The sequence below is a fragment of the Pelodiscus sinensis genome, chromosome 1, assembly GCF_052426305.1.
Source record: "Pelodiscus sinensis isolate ZL-2025 chromosome 1, ASM5242630v1, whole genome shotgun sequence".
NCBI classification, from domain to species: domain Eukaryota; kingdom Metazoa; phylum Chordata; order Testudines; family Trionychidae; genus Pelodiscus; species Pelodiscus sinensis.
In genome coordinates, this window is record NC_143052.1 from 161,189,523 (window position 1) to 161,212,257 (window position 22,735).

The 22,735-nt window shown below is 45.5% G+C and overlaps 1 protein-coding gene across 2 annotated transcripts in view; it reads left to right on the plus strand.

Moving 5' to 3' along the window:
* The first annotated feature begins 1,311 nt into the window (after window positions 1-1,311).
* The window catches only part of NECTIN3 (nectin cell adhesion molecule 3), a 133,391-nt gene continuing 111,967 nt past the window's right edge, over window positions 1,312-22,735 (plus strand). The window contains exon 1 of one of the 2 annotated variants that reach the window (XM_075908478.2): window positions 1,312-1,570. In XM_075908478.2, the coding sequence (XP_075764593.2) occupies window positions 1,423-1,570 (148 nt within the window). In that variant the 5' untranslated portion in view covers window positions 1,312-1,422. The remainder of the gene's footprint in view (window positions 1,571-22,735) is intronic. The other variant, XM_075908472.2, reaches the window with a different exon arrangement.

Genomic DNA, 22,735 nt, shown 5'->3' on the forward strand with positions numbered 1-22,735 from the left:
ATGTCTTTGATGGACTGTGTGAAATGAGTTTAGTCTCAGACCACTTTGTGGAGGACAGGTGCATCACAAAACAACACTTACAGCTGGCACAAATTTGTACCCTAGTTGGTATTCCCAGCAGAGATGCCAACTAAAGAATGGAGAAGGAGAATAAATTATCTTCACCTCTACAAGCGTTGCTCCCCATAAAAGTTTAGACACATTGAAGAAGATGCGCATGAAAAGCTTGCACTGCTGCCAGCCATTGTGAATCTTTGTGTAAATAGACCATAAAGCAGTAAAAAAAAAAAAAAGGCATCATAATACAGTGATATCCCTCAAAAATAAGTATTTGGTGATCTGGTAAGAATCTATCACCTGACTTTATTATACTGACTGCATCCTTTTGTTCTTTGCTCTTTATCTTTCCTCCCCCAAAATAATTGAAAACACTGTATTTCCATAGTTTTGTTATGCCAGCTTCTAGCAGCATTTCCAAGGAGAAAACACAGTTATTAGCAGTAATGGTCACTTGCTGGCTGCATGGTTGTGCTGCTGCTGACCTCAGGTGGATTACTTAGAGCCATGTCACGACTTGGGAATAACGAAGAGCCGTGGTCACACAGCTGATCCGTGGAAGAAGCGCTGTACAGTACACTTTTTCTCTCTTGCCGTGTTTCTGGATGTACGCGCGTGTCTGTCAGCGCCTCACCTAGGGAATCCCCTCGCTCTCCCAGGGGACACACGGCCGTCACTCAGCTGGCCCAAGAGTCCTCCTGAGTGTGTGTGTGTGTGTGTGGGGGGGCTTTAGCAAGGTGTGATCGCCCTCCTACCCCCTAACGTGAGAGGCTCACCAAGCCGCAGAATAAGTTGGGGGGAAGTAAAGGGACCAAGTAGGAGGAAAGAGGAGGCGACCCGGGGGCAGCAGGGGTCGGAGGAGCACAGAGAGAGGGGCAGCGGGGGCCGGGCGGGCGGGCAGGAGCGAAGCACAGGGAGGGACAGCTCTAGCCCGCGGGCGAGTGAGCCGCAATGATTTCCCCCAGCCCTCCTCCAGCGGCTGCAAGTGGGGAGGGGGAGGAGTGGGGAGGGGCGGGACGTACCAATAAGCCCCGGGGAGGGAGGACACCGCGACACCCCTCCCCTGCTCCCGGGGCTAGTCCATTGGCCGGCGGGGGCTGCGCCGCCACTGGTGAGGGCGAGCGCATTGCAGGGCGGGCTGGGGGGTGGGCGAGGCGGTTTGCCCAGGGGGGGAGAAGAGGGCGGTGGGAGCGAGCAGCTGCCTTCCCCCCCCCCCGGCGAGGTGGTGCGGCCCGTTCCGAGGAGGGCGCAGCGCCTCCCCGCTCAGTGACACACAGACCCGGCGCGGGGAGGCGGCGGCGGCTGGTCGGGAGAGCGGGGCGGGCTGGGATCGTAGCGGCGGCGGCCGGGAGCCGAGTCCGGAGCATGGCGGGGACCGCTCCCCCGCCGGCTCCTCCCGCCCGCGGGGAACTTTCCGCTGCCGCGGGCGGCGCCTCCTCCCCTGGCCGGCGGCGGCCCCCGACTCTGCCCGGCCCGGGGCGGCTGCTGGGGCTGGGGCTGCTCCTCTGCTGCGGTGAGTGAAACTTTTCCGCGGGCGGCGGGGCAGGGCCGGGCCGGGCGGCGGTTGCCGGAGTTCGACGAAAAGTTTGTGCAGCGGGGCCCGCGGCGGGTGGGGGCTCGTGGCCGGGAGGGGAGGGGACGGGCACGGTCCGGCCAGGAAACCGCCCCCGGGCGCGCTGGGGGAGGGAGACACCCGGCTCTGTGGGGCGGGGAGTGACCCTGCCCCGCGCCCTGCTGGGCTTGGGGGGAGGGGGGGGCGGTTGCCGGGCGCGGGGTTTGTGTTTGGATTCCACTTGTCGCGGCGGCGGCGGGACCGTTACTGCGGGCGGGCGGGGCGCAGCCGAGGTGGCTCCCTGGGGCTGGAGCCCGGCGCGGCGGCAGCTGCCGAGAGGCCAGTCTCGCCCCCCCCCCCCCAGTGGGGAGCAGCTGGTCACTGGAGCCGAGTGGACTCTGTGGGGCGCGGGGTAACTGCAGTCGCCTGCCTCAGCACGTGGGGCTGTAAATCATAGCTCCCCCCCCCCCGTTCCTCCAGGGCTGGGCGCTATTTTGGAGCCGCCCCCCCCCTTTTTCCCTCGGCTTTGCGAGTTACTAGTGACCAGCTTGTGTGGAGGCGGGACCCTGGTCTCTTCCCGATCCTCTCTCCGCTTACAGCCTGGTGCGTTGGGGGTGGGTCTGCACGTGTGTGTGTCCGTGTCCCTTCCGAGGTGTAGAGATGTTGCTTGGTTTCCGATGCTCTCGCTAAACGTTTCCTTCCCCCCCTTTACCTTTTTGCTAGCTGTGTGTGTTTCTGGGGGGGGGGGTGGACTCGTTCAACTCTCCTCCGTCTTGGGGGAAGCGCTTTTTTGCTCCCTCCAAAGCAGTCACACGCACTCTTCGCATCAATCTCCGTCCCAGCAGCAGCAGCAGAGTTGGGGTTTAAAGCACCGAGTCCCACCTGTGGTTTGATGTGACCCTGTGTGGAAGATTGATAGTCTTTTCCCCATTGCCGACTCCGCTCTTGCGGAGAGTAGCCGAGTCGGCGGCAGCCTGGTTGTCTTGTTGGAAAAGAAAGAGTACGGCCTGTTTTCATTTGGGAGTTATGCGGGGATACAGGAGGAAAGCGGACATGATATCGGTGAGTCGCAAGAAAGAAATGAACGCAGCAGTAGTTACGTTACTTTCCAGCGCAGGACCAAGTACCTAACGAAGCCTCTGCTGCTAATCCGCGCTTGCTGTGCACCCTCTTGGAATTGGGCTTGGTGCACAGACCGGGAGTAGAGTGCCGCGAGAGTGCTTTGCGGCAGCCTTTCTGTATTCAGCGAGATGCCCTTGCAGGGAGGGAAGGAGAGCGCTGCTGCTGGAAGTGCGAACTGCTGCATCATTGCCTGAGGGGGCAGACTATCACAAAGCGTGCTTCACAAGGGTGGGGTAAAAACAATTGGAATCGCAGAGAACGTGGACGCTCTCAGGCGAGCTCTGGATAATCTTACACCCGGTAACTGCTTTCTGTGCTTTGCAAGATGAGGTTTTATTGGGCTTGGTCACGCTGATTGTGAGCAGAGTTTTGTTTTGCTTCCAGTTGGGAGGAGAGAGCCTTTCTCACACGCATGTCTTCTTGCCCTAGCGGACTTAACTTCATCTATTCAAGGGGAAAGTTATTTTTGTAGTTTAGTGCAGAAGTTAAATGAGCAGCATAGGATTGCACAACTTGGGTTGTGCAAAATTAAGTAACTTGGGTTAAGTCCCCCTGATATGTGATCTTGTTGGCATAGATATTAAGTACTAGTGCAGAATTAAAGGAGTTACAAGTGGTTAAGCAGAGTCTTCACTTGTGTATTGTGTGGCATGTACAAATCATTTCTGTAGTGCAGCATCAACTCTTTGTGGACTTTTTTTCTACCCTTTTGAGTTGGTGGTGGTTATACAACTAAAATTCAGTTGACCTACTGTAATTACTACCCTGAATAGATTTACAAAGTAGATGTCAAAACAACAGTTAAGTACATACAAGCAGTTTTACAGATATGTCTTTCTTAAAATTAGTAAATAGGTACTGATTATCAGGCAAACTAGCTCTACTGTTACCATGTTCTATACTTGGCTGAAGGGGCTCTCAAGGCAACTATATTTTACTAATTTATTAAAAGATGTGTATTAAAAATATAAAACTTTATTCTCTGTGTGCTGTATGCTGACAACCTGTTTTTCTCTAGGTTGAAACAAAGGAATAAGTAAGTATCTAAGGCACCGTAGGGTGGGGTTGGGGAAGCATGTAAGTTTCTTCCAAATTCGTGTTTAAATAAAAAATAACTAGCGTATAACCTGTTCTTGAAACCATGTTTGTTCCAGGATATTAGGAAAACAAGATGGATGAGTCTAGGGATGTAAGTGAGTATTCCAGTGGTCAACAGCCTGCGCTTATTGGTTAGTTGAGTCAACTACTTGCACTCTCCTCCCCCTTGCTGCCTCTGTCTCTACAGTGTTACCTGCCCATTAGAGGCAGCAGTGCAGCAGGAAGGGAAGCTGCTCCACATTCTGCAGAGCAGCCTCTGTCTGCAGTGACCCTGGACATCAAAGCAGCCTTTGCGTGGGCAGAGGCTGCTCCAATAGCAGTCCCTGTCCACGGGTGAGGAGGCAGCTCCTCACTGGGACCCCCGGCGGACAGGGGCTGTTGGACCTGTTGCAAGCCTGGCTCAGTCCGGGCTTATTGGCTAGTCAAGTAGTGACTTGACTAATTGTTTCCCCCCACTTGCTGCCTCTATCAGAGAAAGGCAGCATGGGTGGGGGGGAGGGGAGCAGGAGCCAGTGCTGGGGGGGAGCTGGCTGAAAAGCTGGTACCCCAGCACCCTCTTGATGGGGGGCAGGGAAGGCAGAAGCACAGCGGGGGAATGGTGTGAGAGCTCTTGTACGTTTCAAAGATTGCAGCAGCAGCAGCAGGAAAGGGAATGGGGAGGCAAGATGACTGCTTGAGTCCCCCATTTGCCCCTGCTCCCTGCTGCACTTCTGTTTTTGAAATGTAATGAGCTCCATGTGGTTCTTGCTATGTTTCAAAGGCTGAAGCGCTGCAGTTCCCCCTCTGTTCTACATTTAGTTCCCCTCTTATTACATTTAGTAGACTGAGGCATGGCTCGCCCTTACCAACTAATGGAGTAGTTGATAATCATTCCATTGACTACTTAATTAGCTGATTAATCGAAATTGAACATCCCTAGCGCTGCATCCGGGAGCTGCACCTGCTACAGCACTGCATTTAAAAAATTGTAGGAGCTGGGCAGCCTGCCTGCTTGGCTCTTACTACATTTAAACTGCAGAGCCACAGTAAGTGAGTGCCTTCCCTTACTAATTGTTTAGTCGATAAAAATTCTGTAGACTACATGATTGGTGAAATAGTACCATGTCTAGGGATGTTAAAAAGTGTCTATCTTTTTATGGAACCCAGAAAGGATTTCTTGTGCTGCCAAAAGCAGGTAGTTGGGAAGTCTCACCCCAGAAAGTGTCACAGAAGTGTGTCTTATAAAAGATATTACTTAAGCCATGTTGTCTCTCTAATATCAACCTTGCAGAATTGTTTCCCTGAAACTGATGAGTTGAATCAAATGGGATTTGGAGTTTAACAGCACTACTTAGATATGAGAGGCAGCTCTAAATACTGCTGTTTATAATGAATGCATGTTAGAGTAAAAGGAATGCAAAACCTATGGAGAGTGAGTGTGTGTGTGTTTGATGAGTTAAAAAGTTAATTGGGGGTGTGTGTGGAGGGACAGTTCAAGAAGTGGCGTCTCCATTGCTCCATGTCAGAAGGGGCTTCTGAAGAGGAAACTAATAGACTTGTGGAAGATGTGGAAATGTTCATAGAATCATAAAATACTAGAACTGGAAAGGGCCTCCTTAGGTCATCAAGTCCAGTCCCCTGCCCTCAAGGCAGGACCAAGCACCCCATCTCCCAGATAGGTGTCTATGTGACCTGCTTTTAAATATCCCCAGTGATGGAGATTCCACAGCCTCCCTAGACAATTTATTCCAGTGTTTAACCACTGTGACAGTTACGAAGTTTTTCCTAGTGTCCAACCTAAACCTCCCTTGCTGAAACTTAAGCTCATTGCTTCTCATTCTATCAGAGGCCAAAGAACAATTTTTCTCCCTCCTTCTTGTAACCTTTTAGATAGCAGATTTCAACTATCATTTACCAATATGATAAATGATTAGTACCAAGTTGACACAATAGCGGACAGAATCAATGTTAAACTGATGATCCAGCTTCTAATGATCAAGACTAGCAATGCATTTGTTGGCTATAGCTACAATTTTCATATTGCATGTGATAAAAAGCATGCTTTACGAGCCTTGACAAACTGGATGGCTAAAATCTTGATGTTACTGGTTTTGTATCACATTTGATCTACGTAAATTACACTGAATTTCATTATTCACTCAAAAGCGACGAGGAGTCCTGTGGTACCTTATAGACTAACTGAAGTGTAGGAGCATATGCTTTCATGGGCAAAGACCCACTTCGTCAGATGCATGTCAAGTGGGTCTTTGCCCACGAAAGCTTATGCTCCTACTCTTCGGTTAGTCTATAAGATGCCACAGGACTCCTCGTCGCTTTTGCAGATTCAGACTAACACGGCTACCCCTCTGATTATTCACTCAAGTACACTTAGATTACACAAGGCTTGTCAGAAAGTAGGAATGCCTGCTTTATGTAGTATGTTTTCAGCCTGATAAAAATTTGTATTAGTTACCCAAGTGTCTTGTACAGAGGCAAGTAGAAGCCTGAAGTACAAGACAAATACTTAGTGATTCTTCAACATCATTTTTCTCTCTCTCTCTCAGACCATTCTAAAACTGTACTAAGCCTTTTACTAAAATTGCCCACTTGTATAATTCCTTTTCTTCCTCCAGTGTTACCACCACAATGTTTAGGTGCTGCTGGACACTAGTTTGATACTCTCTGGGTGAAAGAGTTTTGTGCCCACCAAAGGTATTCTTTCCCTAGTACTGGTTACTGGCAATGCAAGTGTACTACTTTGGGGTCTACAACCCTTATATTTTTTTCTCAGTGCAGGCTAGCAATTTACATCTCCATCCCCTCACTTTGGTACACTTGAGTGCCCACTCGTTTGTGCTGCAGAGGTCCAGAATTGCTGTGTCGGAGAAGGCAGTACATGCCAGCTCATGCTTTCCTCAGCACAAGGAGCTTAGATGTTTTTACAGGCAGTCCCCGGGTTACGTACAAGATAGGGACTGTAGGTTTGTTCTTAAGTTGAATTTGTATGTAAGTCGGAACTGGTACATATTGTAGGGGAAACTCTAGCCAAAGATTTCTCCAGAGCTCAGTTTTATTCTCTCACACCTCACTTCCCTCAGTCCTTTATTCTCAAGCTCAGGTGTCTGCTGAGAAAAGCCTCTCTGTGTCTCCCAGGTCTGCTGGGGGGGAGGGGGGGACTAGCTTCGTGTCTCCCTGGTCTGCTGGGGGGAAGCAGCTAGTGCGGGGTTGCCTCACCCCGTTTGTAAGTAGGGATCCGATGTAAGTCGGATTCATGTAACCCGGGGACTGCCTGTATAATAAACAGGAAAGCTTATCGGAGAGAGAGTGATAAAAAGCAAGTATTTGTAAACATGAGGCTAAGGTAATGGGAGAATATAACATACAATCTATAGTTTATACTTACTTTTTGGTCTTACAAGATAACTTGCTAGTATCTCGCCCACAAGTCATTCCTTGTAGCACTTGTCTGTTTCTAAAAACCAGGATTCAGTTTTCATGAGACCCGTGCTGGCAGAGGGTCTTTTCTCGTGTAATGGATCATCACTTGTGTCCTTTCATTTTCATTTTTTTAAATATGGTAACAGATAACTTTCCTTTGCTCCAAGAAATCCCAAATTCTGACAACTATTTTAGGTATGCTTGTCTGAGTGTGTTCAAGATTTCATTTTCAGACTGTAAACAAAACTGTGTTCAGTTGAAGGATAGCTCTTGCTCTTATGTGCATCAGGTCTTATCTTTTGATAGAAATCACATGACCCTCTAAATGGGGCACTATGCCAACATAATAGTTCCAACTCCATATGAGGAGTAGGGCTTGTCAATGTAGTCAGGATGGCAGTGTCCCTGTAGACACTGTGGATTACTTGGATCTGCTCTTGGCTGTCATATTTGTCAGTTTCATGGTTACATTTATTTAATGCTGCTTTTCTAGCTATATAGTAGAACCTAAGTAATTGATGCTTATTGATTCATAATTTGCCTGAACATGCAAAGCTGTTGCACCACTTACTAACTTCAGTAGCAGTAGTGTGGTGAAATTCTGAAGACACTTTTCCACTACGGGAGCTACAGCTGTACTTGTAACCCTGAAGTTCCCATATTGTAAAGCAGTGATACTCATATTGAGGCTTCTGGCTCTTTGCCCCCACATACTTAAAACACTAGTTTAATTATTATCCAGTCAGGTTACTTTTGCTATGTTAACTAGGGATGTTAACAGTTAACAGTAGCCTAGCTGGGCTGGAGCAGTTGCCCTCCCAACCCTGCCTGAGGTTCTAGAGTCACAGTCTAAGGCCACATCTACACTACAAAATAATGTGGAATTTATTGGGTTGATGTCTGGTCACCCAGTTTAGTACAGCTGAAGGTCCGTGAACCCCTGCTGTACTCAAGAATTCACTGTAGTTAGAAGTAGCATGATCCCATGAGGGAGACTGATGTTGACTTTGACAGCGATGCACTGTGGGTAGCTATCAGTTAATTTCCTTTACTGGTCTCTATCTGATAGACAGCAAAGGGGGAGGAGGGAAGTGACTAGATGACTTGACTAGTCCTTAACATTCTTAGCGGGAACCTTTTTCCTCAACCAGACTATCTGAGAGGTGGATGTGATGCAACCTACCCCTTGCTCCTGTGGCTCATGAAGCCCTTCACAGATAACCTGGACCTGGCCCTCAGGAAGGAGGAATGTGCATTTAGACATTTAAAAGGGGTTTTTTAGAAGTCTCCTGATCCGCTTAGACTTTAGCAAATGCAATATGCTCTTTGTGTGGTGGCCTGTTGTGAGCTCCATAACCTGTGCAAGAGCAAGGGAGAAACTTAGGATGGGGGGCTGAGGCAGCATGCCTGGCCCCAGAGTTTTATATTACATAGATACTCAACCCCTGATTATCCAAAGGCTTCACATGATTTGGAAGGAGTGAGATCTTAAGTGGCTACAACATGTGACAATACTGAGTAAAAATACCTAGTGCAGTTGATGAAGGACCAACTATAGCCTATTTTAAGGCATGATTGGGGAGTGTGTGTTGGAAATTGACCTTTGGCTTCTTAGTAAGAGTTGCCCATAACTTCTCTGAGAAGCACAGTGCAACCTTTAATCACAAATGAGGCAGTTCATCTGATTGTGGATTAGGAGCACAGATGCCCATCTTCAGATTTTTCTGCAGTTTTCCCAATTTTTACACACAATTATGGGATTATCTTTAAAGCTATGAATTTTGAGAGCACACTTCATCACTCATCACTACTTTGGTGGAATGAAAACATCAGTTAGCACTTTGGCCATGAAGGGCATTTGTAACACATGGCTGGAAAGAGTTAAGCGTTCCTCAGGATGAAAGACCCAGATTCACCCTTTGGGGGCCAATTGGTAGGTGTTAGTGTTTTTGTGTTGGGTCAGCATTGTGTGTGTGTGTGTGTGTTGACCAATGTTCTATGCCATCCAATGCCAGCAATGCCTTTTCTGCCATATATATTGGCCAAACTGGACAGTCTCTATGACAAAGGAGTAATGAACACAGATCAGATATTTGTAAAGGTAAAAACAGAAACCTGTTGGGGGAAACATTTTAACTTGCCCAGTCACTCAGTGGATCTGAAAGTGTCTGTATTATTACAAACCAGTTTCAAATACCAGCTTGAAAGGGAAGCTGCAGAACTTAATTTCATTTAAAAGTTAGATTGTTTAAGCCTTAACTGGATTACCCCCTACATTCTGCAACCTAATGACATAAAAAGCCAAACACGAGATACTTAAAGAGTACTTAGAACCTACTCCATTACTCCTTTACTTTCCTTCCCCGACACCTCTTTCTCTGCTATTTATCTGGAACCTGGACCCCTTAAACTCCATTCATCTGAAGAAGTGGGTTGTTCCTATGAAAACTCATGATACCATCTACATTTTGTTAGTCTAAGTTGCTTCAGGACTATTCATTAAGTTCTTATGTACATATTGTGAGTTTAACGGTATAACCAAATGGTTCCTGTCTGTGCTGTATCATTAATTCAGAGATCAGAAGGAAATATTAACATTTAAATGAACTGCAAATATAGCGGTAAGTGTCTTGATCTTTAAATGTATAACAATTATCTGCTAATGATGGAAAATGGGCATTTGCCTTATGTTAACCCTTATGTGATACTTAGGAAATAGGTCTGCTAAGTCTTCATGATTACCTATTGTTCACCTAAGGATTCTGTTCTGTCAAGAGAAGGCCTGGAACTGTCTAAAAAAAACCCCATGAATCCTGATCCTTTTTATTGCAAATCTGCTTGATGCTTTATTTATGCATGCACACGTGCATGCAGAGGATGCTTGAGTCACAAGACTGAGATTTCCAGTCCTAGTTGGATCACACTGAATTTGAACACTGTAATGTAACCTTTGGATTGAATCTGAAAATGATTTGAAGGGGTTGGGGTTCTGCTGGATTGACGTTGAAACCACAGGCTGCATGTTGTGTATTAAGTGTCCTGTATGGATCCTGTGGGACTACAGTTAGGTTCTTAGAGTGCTCCTGTAAGGTTTGCAAAGGGCAGTTAGTGTGCAACATGTGGCTTATGGCTTTGGCAGTTAATCCCACTGACAATCAGTGTAGCTGTCTCATACTCAGATCCTCGCTGCACAGTCAGAGGAAGGGAGGGGAGAAGTAGCTGAAGGGGAGGGAGGAGGATAATCCTGGGAAACAGGCCTGTCTTGAGACGATCACATGTAATTAAGGGCCCTTCGCAGCATAGACAGGCATTTTTCCTAGGGCTAGTCCTTTGCCTTGCTCTTTTGGGGATGGGTTTCTGGGGTACAATGCTGGGTAGGGATGTGAAGGACCCCTTGCTGTCTATCAGATGCAGCAAGAGGGAAGAAAGGGAGGGTTACTTTAAAGTGGCAGCGCTGCACATAGCCCGGGGTCAGCTACTCCGTGTGATGCTGCAGCTTGGAATGCTACAGGGAGCCGGGCATCAGGCGCCTCACGGCATTTCAAAATGGCAGCGCTGTGTGGAGCCTGGGATCAGCTGGGGACTTGCCCACTGACCCTGGGCTCCATGCAGTGCTGCTGTTTAGAATGCCTCAGGGAGCCTGGTGCTGGGCTGCTGATGGCATTTCAAAGCAGCATCACCGGGTGGAGCCCTGGATCCACTGGCAACTCCCCAGCTGACCCCAGGTTCTGCGTGGTGCTGTCTCTTCGAAATGCTGGGTGGAGCCCAGGATCAGCTGTGGATTCCCCAGCTGACTCTGGGCTCCAGGCTGCATGCCAGCTTTGAAATGTACAAGAGTCCCCAGCGGAGGCTCTTGTGAATTTCAAAGAGGAAGCGCAACATGGTGCCTTTGGTCAGTGGGACTTCTCAATGGCTTTGGGCTCCATGCTGCATTCTAACTTTGAAATGCACAAGAGTCCCTATTGGGGCTCTTGTACATTTCAAAGGCGGAAGTGCTTATTCCATCAACTAGTCTGACGTAGTGAGGATTCTGTCCGCTCTTGTGGCCCTGGATCCACTCTGGTTTTGCATTCTCTGGTTGCTTTATTGTGCTGGGCGTAATCCCTACTTCCTTATGCTGGTCTGCAGTGACTGTGTGTGTGCAGTGACCAGCGAACGATGGGTCGCTGAGGGAGGACTACTATGAATGTAGGCAATGGCCCAGCTGGCCTGACGTGGGCTAGGTGGAGGAATCTGAATGGTGTGGGAGGCAGGGCTTCCTGGGGACTGAGTGACCAGTTGCTAGGAGTGTGAGTTAGTCTGGGCTGGGGGAAGATGAGAGGAGATTTAGAGCAGGAAAGGGGGGTGTAAGGCCTGTGATCCACTTCCCTCAAAGAGGAATAAGGCTCTCTGCTCTTGGAGCTTATGCTAACATCAATCCTATCCTACGCTGTGTCCCTGAAAGCCACCTACTCTGCTGGCTGAGAGTTACATATGTCTGCAGTTGGGGACCCCCTGATGCGCCATCACAACTAGTCGACTAGAAAATAAATCACTACTGAACATCCTTAATATGGAGGTGTTAGTGGAAGGGATAGTAGAAAGCGGTTAGGTCCGTGGTGTCCAGCATGCTAGCTGCTAGCCACATGTGGCTATTTAGCTGGTTGAGTGTGGCTAGGTTGCTGTAGCAGTAGCTACAATAGCGGCTACTGCTTCAGAACTGTTGTCCGCTACAAGTTAGGTGAATGTGAGTACTATTGTAGCCTAAGATGGATAGCCTTAGGGAAGGTGGAATGTACGCTTCAGAATTTGTGCCTCTTGGAGCTGAGGATAATTGTGTTGGAGGGATTAACTGTGTCAGCGGAGGGGTCTTGGAGGCTTACTTGGTGGCAATAAGCAAGCTGTCGGTCAAGTCAGTTCTCAGATGTCTTCAAGCATAAATCTCAGGTCTGGGTTTCCTTTTCTGGTGAGTCTTGGCTGATGTTGCTTTATGAAGAAACGAGGGTTTATAATTTTTGCTTATGTTGCCTAATTAAGGGAGTGTGGCTTCTTAACTTTATTCTCTGAGATGCAGCTACTTCTGAGAGATGTAAAGTCATAATATTTCCTTCCTGATTTACATCTGATTAAGTTCTGGCAGATAAAATATGACACTGCTAGTAGCCTTGCAGATTTACTCTAAAATGTAGCTGAACAAATCCAAGTAAGCAAAACACCAGAATAAATCAAATATGGGGCTGGGTTCTGTGACAGTGAATAAAAATGCAGAGCCTTACCATGTGAGTTGTTGTCTTTGATCAACTGCAGGAGTGAATAAATTTGGCCTAAAAAAACCCCACACTAATAGAAAGGGAAACAAGTGAAAAGATAAAGCAAAAATGAGACTAAGAGTATTGCAGATCTGATGCTAACCTTTTATTGGAAAAATCACAGGAATGTGTGTTTGGATGTGCTGAGGTAAGAATATAGTGGGGATGTCCACTAGGTACAATACTTCAACATAGATGTGTTCCTTCTATCAAATGTCAGCCTCATGGCCACTTAAAAATGACAATGAACTTGAAGGAGATGCCTAATCTATAGTGCTGCAGCATCTAGTCCAGAGTCTGGCTCTGTACCAGCTTTTTTTCAGAGAGATAAAGAACCAGTCATGGAATAAACGGACTATGAAGGATAAGCTGCTTTGTAACCCCAATTAGAGGGCCAGCACATGCATGGAGGAACGCAAGTATGGAGCCCTGTTGATGCTCAGTTACAGCATTTATTACATCTCAGTTGATTTATGTAGTTAGTCTTGCTATTGAAACATCAGTCATTCTAGTCATTGTATAAATATTAACTGCTGACTTGGCTCTGAAATAACTTGTCTCAGTGTTTTGGGGCAATGAGTTGAACAAGTGAGTTTATTTGTACCAGTTATAAATGTATTGATTAAAAACACCATGAAAGTCCACTATCCATAATATGCATAATAGCATTAAGTGTACCTGGCATACTTTGTATATTACTGTAAATATTTAATGTTTCTCATATTTCTGCTATCACCTCACAGATTAAAAAAAATTTAACAAACCCTGTACTGTATATGGAAGTGGTTTCATGCCTTTAATTTTCATAACAATTTCTGAATCATTTGGATTTCTGCTACCTTCTGCCTTAGAGGGTAATCAGGAATTACTTGAGTGCATGTGATCACATATTCCATATCTTTGCATCTTAACACTTGAGATTTTTAGACTGGGGCTGCACATTAACAGAGATTGATTGAGCTAATGACAAAGACTCTTGACTGAAATGAATTGAACTGCTTTTAGTACAGAACATGGCAAGGCACATAAAAAGCTTTAATATGCTTTTTCATTTGTCAGAGGAGAAGTTTATTTGTGATAAGTTCAGTCACTCTTTTGAGTTCTTTGGTCATCACCGTGTCAACTTTGTTTAGTATATAGTTAATAAATATACTAACCACTGACCCTAGTGAAGAATCTTGCAATTTCCTGTTGATAGCTTTTTGCTATAACAAAAATTGACTCTTTTCTGATGGTTAACAATAGTTCATGCTTCTCCTGTAATGCCTTTGTTTACTGTTTTTTTGAGGGGCTTTTTCAGATGCTTGAGTCAAGTCTTTTCTTTATCTACTACTTGAAAAAATAAAAGTTAGGCCTAAAAGAAGGCAAGTCAAGTTTAAAAGGGGAATGAATACAAAGAGTAAGAGTAATAAAACTCAATTTATGCAGTGTTTATCACTAATTCAGTATAGGTAAACCATGGAGGCATAGCACAGAAGAGGAAAACAAGGAAAATATATCCTCAAATATACTTTTTTGAAATGATTTGAACACAGAAGACTTAGAAAAAATGAGATGTGAAATACATGCATCTTTTTCAGCTGAAATTGCCTCTGAAACTATTCAAGAAATAAGTAGTGACAAAAAATGTGCACTGTAGTTGGTGAAAAGGTAGAAGTCAAGTATGAGTCTCCATCTCAATAAATATCCTTCAACATATCAGAATGACACTTAAAAAACCCAAGAACGTTAAAAACATGGACAAACTATAGTCTTCTGTCTTTTATTTGGACAACTAGATAAGTGGTAGTAGGCTAAATCATCTGATAGAGGTACTTCAGTTGGCCTCCAACCCATATGTTTAGGTATTTAAGGTAGATGTGAATTAAGATTTCCATATAGCCTGACAAGATAATACGTCAGTTGTTGTTCGCTGAGTTGTATATCCTATGATTTCATAATTACACTTGTTAAAACACAATTCAAGACTTGGATGAATTATATTAAACTTCTTGTGGGATGAGTGTAGAGAAGTAGAGCTCATTTGTCTCATTTTCTTAAAGCAAGAAAGCCAAATGAAAAAATAACCAATGTCCTTTTCCCCTACTGATGACAAAAGTTACTTTTTAAAAATATATCTAAAGGTATACATCTTCGTCTTCATTAGTTTTTAGTTCAGAGGTCTGTATGTATTGAGCAGGAAGAGAGGCCAGGGAGGGACTCTGTGTCTAACTCCTGTTCATGGGCGTTGAAGCAAGATGGAGGCTGGGGAGAAAGATAAAATAGTGAGAGGGTCCTCACTAAGAAGTTGGGCAACAAAATGGCAAACAGATTTTAATGCTGATGAATGCAAAATGGGAGAAAAAAATCCCAACTATACGTTCAAAATTATGGGGACTAAATAGCTATTAGGACACTAGAGAGAACTAGAAATCATTGTGGATTGTTCTTTGAAAACATCCACTCAATGTGCAGCAGCAGTCAAAAAAGCAAACCATGTTAGGAATAGGGATGTTAAATTGTGTTTAATCAGATAATCGAGTAGTCAATACAGTTAGTTGATAATGGGGGAGGGGAACTGCAGAGCAGCAATGGGGTTAGCTCCTGTCCCTGGGAGCTAACCCTGCTACGCCTCTGCTTTCCCTACCCCTCTGTGGAGACAATAAGCATATGCTTATCAGCAGGGCTTGCCAAGACCCGCTCACCAGCTGCGCAGTTCAGCACACTGCGCTGCAGCGCAGTGCCGGGCTATAATCTACTCACCTATGGTGAGTAGATTACTTAAATTGTCGAGCCGTGCTTATCAGGTAGTTGACTAGTGGCTTAAATGCCTAGTTAGGAATCATTAAAAAGGGATAGACAATAAGACACAGAATGACTTATTGCCTTTGTATAAATCCATGGTATGCCCACATCTTGAATACTGCATACAGATGTATTCGCCTCATCTCAAAAAAGGTACTGTAGCTTGGGAAAAAGTTCAGAAAAGGGCAACAAAAATGATTAGGGGTTTGGAACAGCTGCCATATGAAGAGGGGGGGAAAAGACTGAGACTTCTCAGCTTAGAAAAGAGGAGACTAAGGGAGGTTAAGAGAGTCTATAAAATCGTGACTAGTGTGGAGAAAGTGAATGAGTTATTTACTCATGCACATAACATAAGAACTGGGGGTCACCAAATGAAATAGGTAACTGGTATAAAACAAAAGGAAGTACTACTTCATGCAACACAGTCTACTTGTGGAATTCCTTACCAGAGGATTTTGTGAAGGCCAGGACTTCAACTGGGTTCAAAAGAGAAATTCATGGAGGTTAGGTACATTAATGGCTATTAGCCAGGATAGGTAGAAATGGTGTCCCTAGCCTCTGTCGACAGCTGGGAATGGGCAACAGGAGTGGGATCACTTGATTAACTGTTCTGTTGGTTCCCTCTGTTGGGGCACCTAATACAGTAAACTTCCGATCATCTGGCACCTTTAGGACCCAGGGGATGCCGGATTATCAGATATGCTGGACTATCAGAAGGGGGGGCTATGAGGGGTCTGGGGTGGGGTGGGGGGATGCCACCCCAGACACCTCATAGCCCCCCCCCCCCTTCCGATAGTCCGGCTCTGCCCCAGGCGTCCCTGACTGAGCTGCTGCTGGTCAGTTTCAGCAGCGGCTGAATCGGGGACGCCTGGGGCAGAGCAGCTGGAGTGCTGCCAGCTTGGTCGGGTAGCGCCGACCCTTGGTGCGGCGAGACCAACCCAGCAGCACCCAGCTGCTCTTGGGGATGCCTAGGGCAGAGCAGCTGGGTGCTGCTGGGTTGGTCCCGCAGCACCGCTCCTCGGCACTACTGGACCAACCCTGCAGCCCCCCAGCTGCTCTGCCCCAGGTGTCCCCAAGTCAGCCGCAGCTGATGCTGATCAGCAGCTGACTCCAGGAAGCCTGAGGCAGAGCAGCTCTGCCTCGGGCTTCCTGGAGTCAGCCGCTGGTCAGTTTCAGCAGGGAGTGAATCAGGGACAGCTGGGATTCTGCCAGGTTGGTCCTGCAGCCCCAAGGGGCAGTTTTAGTAGCAGCTGAATCGGGGAAGCTGGGGGCAGAGCAGCTCTAATGGTCCAGATGCGTGGAGCACTTCCGGGTTCCTGATGGTGCCAGACCATCAGATGCTGGACCATCGGAGTTTTACTGTATTGGCTACTGTTGGAAGACAGCATACTGAGCTAGATGAAGTTTTGGTCTGACCCAATATGGCTGTAATTATGTAGTGTCCAGCCAGGGAAAACAATAGAGAATAATAGAGTAGGAATTACAAGAAAATAATAGAAAACAGGTATATTAGCTGCAGGTTAAACAAGTCTGGTTAAGACACCTGGAGGCAATCTAGAACCTGCTAGAGCCAGTTGAAAGAGGTTTTATTGGGACACCTGTAGCCATCTGGAAATGGTTAAAAGCCTGCCCTGTAATGGGAGGAGGACATGCTGCAGGAGAGCAAGAGCTATAGAGATGCTGTCAGGTATTAAGAGGGAACTTTGCAAGTAGAGGTGAGGAGTAGGGAGATGTCCTGGGAACATGCCCTTTGGCCCCACAAGTCCTAAGAAGGCGCAAACCCCTGCTAGAAGGGGAGAAACTAACTTAAGCAATGTAGTCTGTTGCCTCCATATCCAGAAAGACCACTACAGACTAAGATTTCCACACCTCCCCCCTTTCTCCTTTGCTATACCGATGATGAGTGACTAAATCAGACTACATCTAGCCCCTGAAATAAAGGAATTAGAGTGAGAGCTGTAGAGAGCCACTGAGATAAGCAATATGACTGGAAGTTGACATTGTCCCCAGATGGGCAGAGAACATTCAGTCTACTTAGAAGTGAGAGACTCACACTGTGTGAAATTAGGAGCATCACAATAGTTACTTGAGTAACAAGACTGCAAAGTTAATCAAGCCTCACTGAATAAGCCAATCTGTAGCCTACTCTGTGCTACGTTGGAGGATTTATTTAAGTTAAACAACTTCAGTTGCGTGAATAACGTAGCTAAAGTTGACATACTTAGAACCACTTACTGCAATACGTCAAGATAGCTGATGCTCTCCCATTGACTCCCCTGTGCTGCTTGTTCTAATGGAGTACCGGAATTGATGGGAGAGCATTCAGCAGTCGACTTACACAACTATACTAGATGGTATAAATCAACCCCCTCTGGATTGATTGCTGTCTAATGAAGCCAAGTTCTGTAAGTTCTGTTGAGTGTGATAAGATGTAATATAAGGGATTGATTATTCTGTGTCTGACTTCTGTGTGGTGGTTCCATTTTTTTGTCTATAATGCCAGTGTCAGAAATGAGATACTAAAAAAAGATGATCATCTGGTCTGATTCAGAATGGTAACTGACTTGTTTTTCTTAAGTCACACTTGGACCAAGAGGCAGGTATTATGCCCTTATATTAAGAACCTGTAAACTGAATGCTTTATGTGACTATTTAATTTTAAAAACGGGGGACAGAGAGGGAGTCCCAGCTACCCGTTACCCAGCTCTGCTGCGAGCCTGCTGATCCCCTATGGGAAATGTGCTTCATCTTTCTGTGCCTTCATTTCCTCATCTCTGAAATAGGAGACAGTGATACTGATCTCACATAAAATGCTTTGAGACTTACTGATATATGCTATGCAGGATCTAGGTATTGAATGCCTATATATATATATATATATATATGTTAAGGCGCAGAAAACAAAGACTTTAGTCTGTATTGAGTAACTCTTTACTATTATAAAGTAGCCTTCTATCTAGTTTGGGAGGAACCTTCATTTACATTTGTCAGAAAACTAGTTGCCTTGACATGTCAGACATTTCTTATGTGAAATGGAGTTATATAAATATTAAAAATGCTAAGGGTGTTGCAAAGTGAGGTGCTTACAGGTTGAATACTGAATTAAGGCTGCCTTTTGAACATAACTTGGACAACTTTTGTATGTTGATTATAGTAGTGTACAGTTAGATTACGTTTTTCCGCGGGATCCCTGTGTCTTTCAATTGCAGAATGAACAACTGTTGAATATTCATTTTATGTTTGTGCGACTTCTGCCTTATTTTACTGTATATTACTCAAGCGTATTCTGAATAAAGAATCTTCTCATAAGCTCGTCTGTGGGCTCATCACTGAATCTGAGTGCTTGACAAGCATCAATGAAATTCTTCACATAAGGTGATGTGAAATTACTCTTGAAGATCTGAAGCACAAATCAAGGCAAAAATTGTCATAAGTTTCCACTTGCTATCCGTGTCCAATTCGAGGTGTGTAATACCTGTTATTTGTGTGTCATGTTGAATTTTATAGCACATTTTGTGTCCAGTTTGTAATTGTGATTGCTAAGCCCTTCTAAAAATCAGTACCTAGGATCTTGTGTTAAGGCACTTAGAAATGAGATGCTCACCATTAGTGACCATGCAAAAAATTGGTGAAAATGACTTGTCTGGCATCACTTAGGAACTTGGTAGCACACTAAGAGACTTCTCTAGGGCTGTGTAAAATTGCCCAAATCATGACAGGCCATTACATTCCTGTAGTTCCCTGCCCTGCAGTGCCTCCAGTTTTGGTAGCAAATGAAGAATGGGCACTCCAAACAATACTGTCAGTACACAGCTCTGTCTTCCTCTTCTAGTGATTGTCCCTATTCAGGAAATTCTTCAAACTGTGTCCATTGGTCTGTGCATATGTGGTAGCTCTCCTTATGCTCAAGATTAAGGATATATGAGGTGGATGTTTTTCTGATTATTTACCACCATATGACCTGTGTTGGAATTTATTATCCTTCACTTCATTATATAGCCTGATTTCTTAGGAGTTAATACTTTTTACGGTATTTCTTTTCAGGGTGGATTTATTTAAATACCTTCCTCCCCCCCCCCCCCCCAATCATGGATTTAAATGGTTACCAAAAAAGCTAAGACTGACTGTGCTTAGAGTGCACTTAATTTTGGAGAAAAGCTCTCTGTTCTGTTTTTTGAGAAAACAAATGTAGAATGGGGTTCCCTTGGAAAAGCTGAATTACACTGAAGTAAAATAGGAAATAGACTTAATGCATCACCATTATGGTCTGTGGCCGTGATGCCCCACAATAAGTGGCATGTATTACGTAATATAAGAAACATTGCCAGTTGCCACTGAATATCTTTCTCTTATTGCAGCTTTCTATATTATATACTTGTGATAGATTCAAAACCTAGTTAACTAATAAAACAAGCCATAAGGATTAGCTAAACGAAATGTTTTTTTTTCTAGCAACTTCCAACACAGCAAACAGCTTGGGAATTTACTTGTGAAATCACACTTGTACTAAAGGGCATAGAGAGAGTCTTGAAGAATGAGGCGTTGCGGAGTGAATTATTTAAGTTGATCCACTCGGCCGTATTGATAACTTCATCTACATCGGGGCGGGCAAGATCAGCCTACCAAGCTTGTCCTTGCAGCACGGAGCAGCAGTACCAGGGCAGCTAGCTACTCTCTCTACTGTGCATGGGTGGGGGGAAAGCTTCGTGTGCTGCTCCAGTAAAATCTCTCAGCTTCTATTGGCTGGAAACCAACGGGAGCTGAGAGAGTATGCTGAGTGCGGGGACAAGGAAGTAGGGATGTTAGATAGCGATTAATTGAATAGTTGTGTAACTGCGCAAAATATTATTGGTTACATAATTATTTGATAGTCCCCAGAGGTGGGGCTGGCAGCCAGTGTGCTTGTGGCCTCACTCCTGGGGAGTCCCCTGCCACCTGCACTTCTGCCTCTGATACAAAGCTAGCAGTGCAAGGCGGCTGCAGCCCCTGTCTGCAGGGGGCCTGAGCTCCCTGTGGACAGAAGCTGAGCTGGCATTCCATGGAGCAACCTCCATTCCCCTCCCACCCCGCTGCTTCTGATAGAGGCAGTAGTGTGGGGGTAAGTTGCTCTGTGTGAACCTATACACATGAGGAGCCAGCTTGAAAACCAGCTTCCTGCAAGTACCAGCTACCACGTGCCCCCCTCACCCTCCTCATAGCTGCACCTCTATCAGGAGCAGCAGCGGTAGGGTGAGAGGGGCAGGTGGCTCTGTGGATCCAGTGTTTATGGGGAATTGGCTCCCTGCTGGCTCTTGCTCCCTACCCCTTTTGCTGCTTCTGAATCAAAGGCAGCAAGGGGGGAGGGATGTGTGAAGTTAAGATTAACTGTTAAGCCCAGGTTTATTGGTTAATTGTGTACTTGACTACATGTTGACATCTATAGTGTAACCTTAGGCTATGATAGGGCACATGAGAGGCTGGTGATACCACTTATGGGGCAGCATTTTCCTTCTTCCTGATCTAATTGCTCCCAATGAGGTGGTCTTGAGATACAGGAGGCCACGGAATAAAAAGGGCCCATTAAACCTTTTAAGAACCTCATTAACATCCCCAGGGCTCGACAAACAATGCAGTCTACTCGCCCATGGCGAGTAGATTGCAATCTGGAAGAGCCAGGTTCGGTCAAGCCCTGAACCATCCTCACAGGTTTCCTGAATGAAACCTTCAAAGCTGTTCAAGAATTTATGGGGAAACGGAGAAGTAAGACTTTAACTGTGAGAGGGAAGTACTGTAGATAAATCATTGAAGTTGAAGAGGACATGCAGAGTATGAAATGTCATGGTGAAACTGTATTAACCATGGAATCAAAGTTTTCTAATACCTTTCCTTATTTATGCATAGAGAATTGTTTTGTTTAACGTTTTTAATACTTGCTCAACCAGCTCAATATATATTGTTAGAGAAGCCAAAGACAGGCTTCTCTAAACCAGAGCAACTACATTGACCAGGGATCTGTTTGTTCTATCTTCTGGACTGTAAACAGTGATGGTCATTGCATTTCTTTGAAGAGGAAAATCTCTTCTTGAGACTACCTGGCTACGTCTACACTGGCCCCTTTTCTGGAAGGGGCATGTTAATTTCACGAGTCGCAATAGGGAAATGCGTGGGGGATTTAAATATCCCCTATGGCATTTAAATAAAAATGTCCACCGCTTTTTTCCGGCTTTTAGAAAAGCCGGAAAAGAGCGTCTACACTGGCCCCGATCCTCTGGAAAAAGCGCCCTTTTCCGGAGGATCTTATTCCTACTTCAAAGTCAAGTCAAGTTGCATGGAAATTCAAAGTAGGAATAAGATCCTCTGGAAAAGGGCGCTTTTTCTGGAGGATCGGGGCCAGTGTAGACGCTCTTTTCCGGCTTTTCTAAAAGCCGGAAAAAAGCGGCGGACATTTTTATTTAAATGCCGCGGGGGATATTTAAATCCCCCGCGCATTTCCCTATTGCGACTCGTGAAATTAACATGCTCCTTCCGGAAAAGGGGCCAGTGTAGATGTAGCCTCTCAGTCTAACTCAGCTACCCCTCTGAAGCTTCAGGAAAGAAAGGTAGTTGGTTCACCTCTGTCTCCAGAAAGAATGGGTGCTGTGAATCAGCCCTGTTTTTTTTCAATTTTGGCAGGTGGCAGCTTAGAAGCTTGATGACTATCTTCAATAAAAGAGAGCAGTGCTGCAAGTGCCAGTCTGCTGCTAGCACCTCTGCTCTTGGCATTGGGTCAGTTCTCTTAGCTGCCTGCTTCATTAGCTTGATCTGTAGTAGGTCAGTTACAGCCCTCTACAGGGCTGAATTGCTCAGTGCAGGGATTAGAAAAGCTGCTGTTCTGTGCCTATATCTGGAGCCTGCTGGTGCTTGTAATGTATCAGCTCTGGCTCTTCCAGTTCTAGTGCTGCTAGTGCCAGTATTAATATTGATAGCTTATGGAGCGGCACCACTTGATGCTGATATGAACAGCATAGTCATTTGACAATTTCCATGCAACTCCACTGACTTTGTTACGAGTTCATCAGGAAATGCTTTTTGGATCACCTGTTGTTGTTGTAGTGAGCCTCGTTCAGTGGATTATTCAAGCCTTCAAAAAACCACTTTAGAAAGGAGAGTTATATTTCTCTTAAACCTCCTTTGATAGTTGGAATGTTTCACTGTCTTACCCTTCAGCATGTCTTTCTATGACCCTAGATGAGTTCAGACAGGAGTGAAAACATGTTACCGTAAAATCTCTAGTATAATGCGCATCTGCCTTTTAAAGGTCAAAATTCTTGAATAAACTAAGCTCTTTATCTATAATGCGCACCCCCATTATACTCGATTTTAAGGTATGCATAGGAAGGAAGAGCCCAGCTGAGCTTACGCCTGCCAGTGGGAGGGGGAAGCCTCCCCCGCTCAGCTG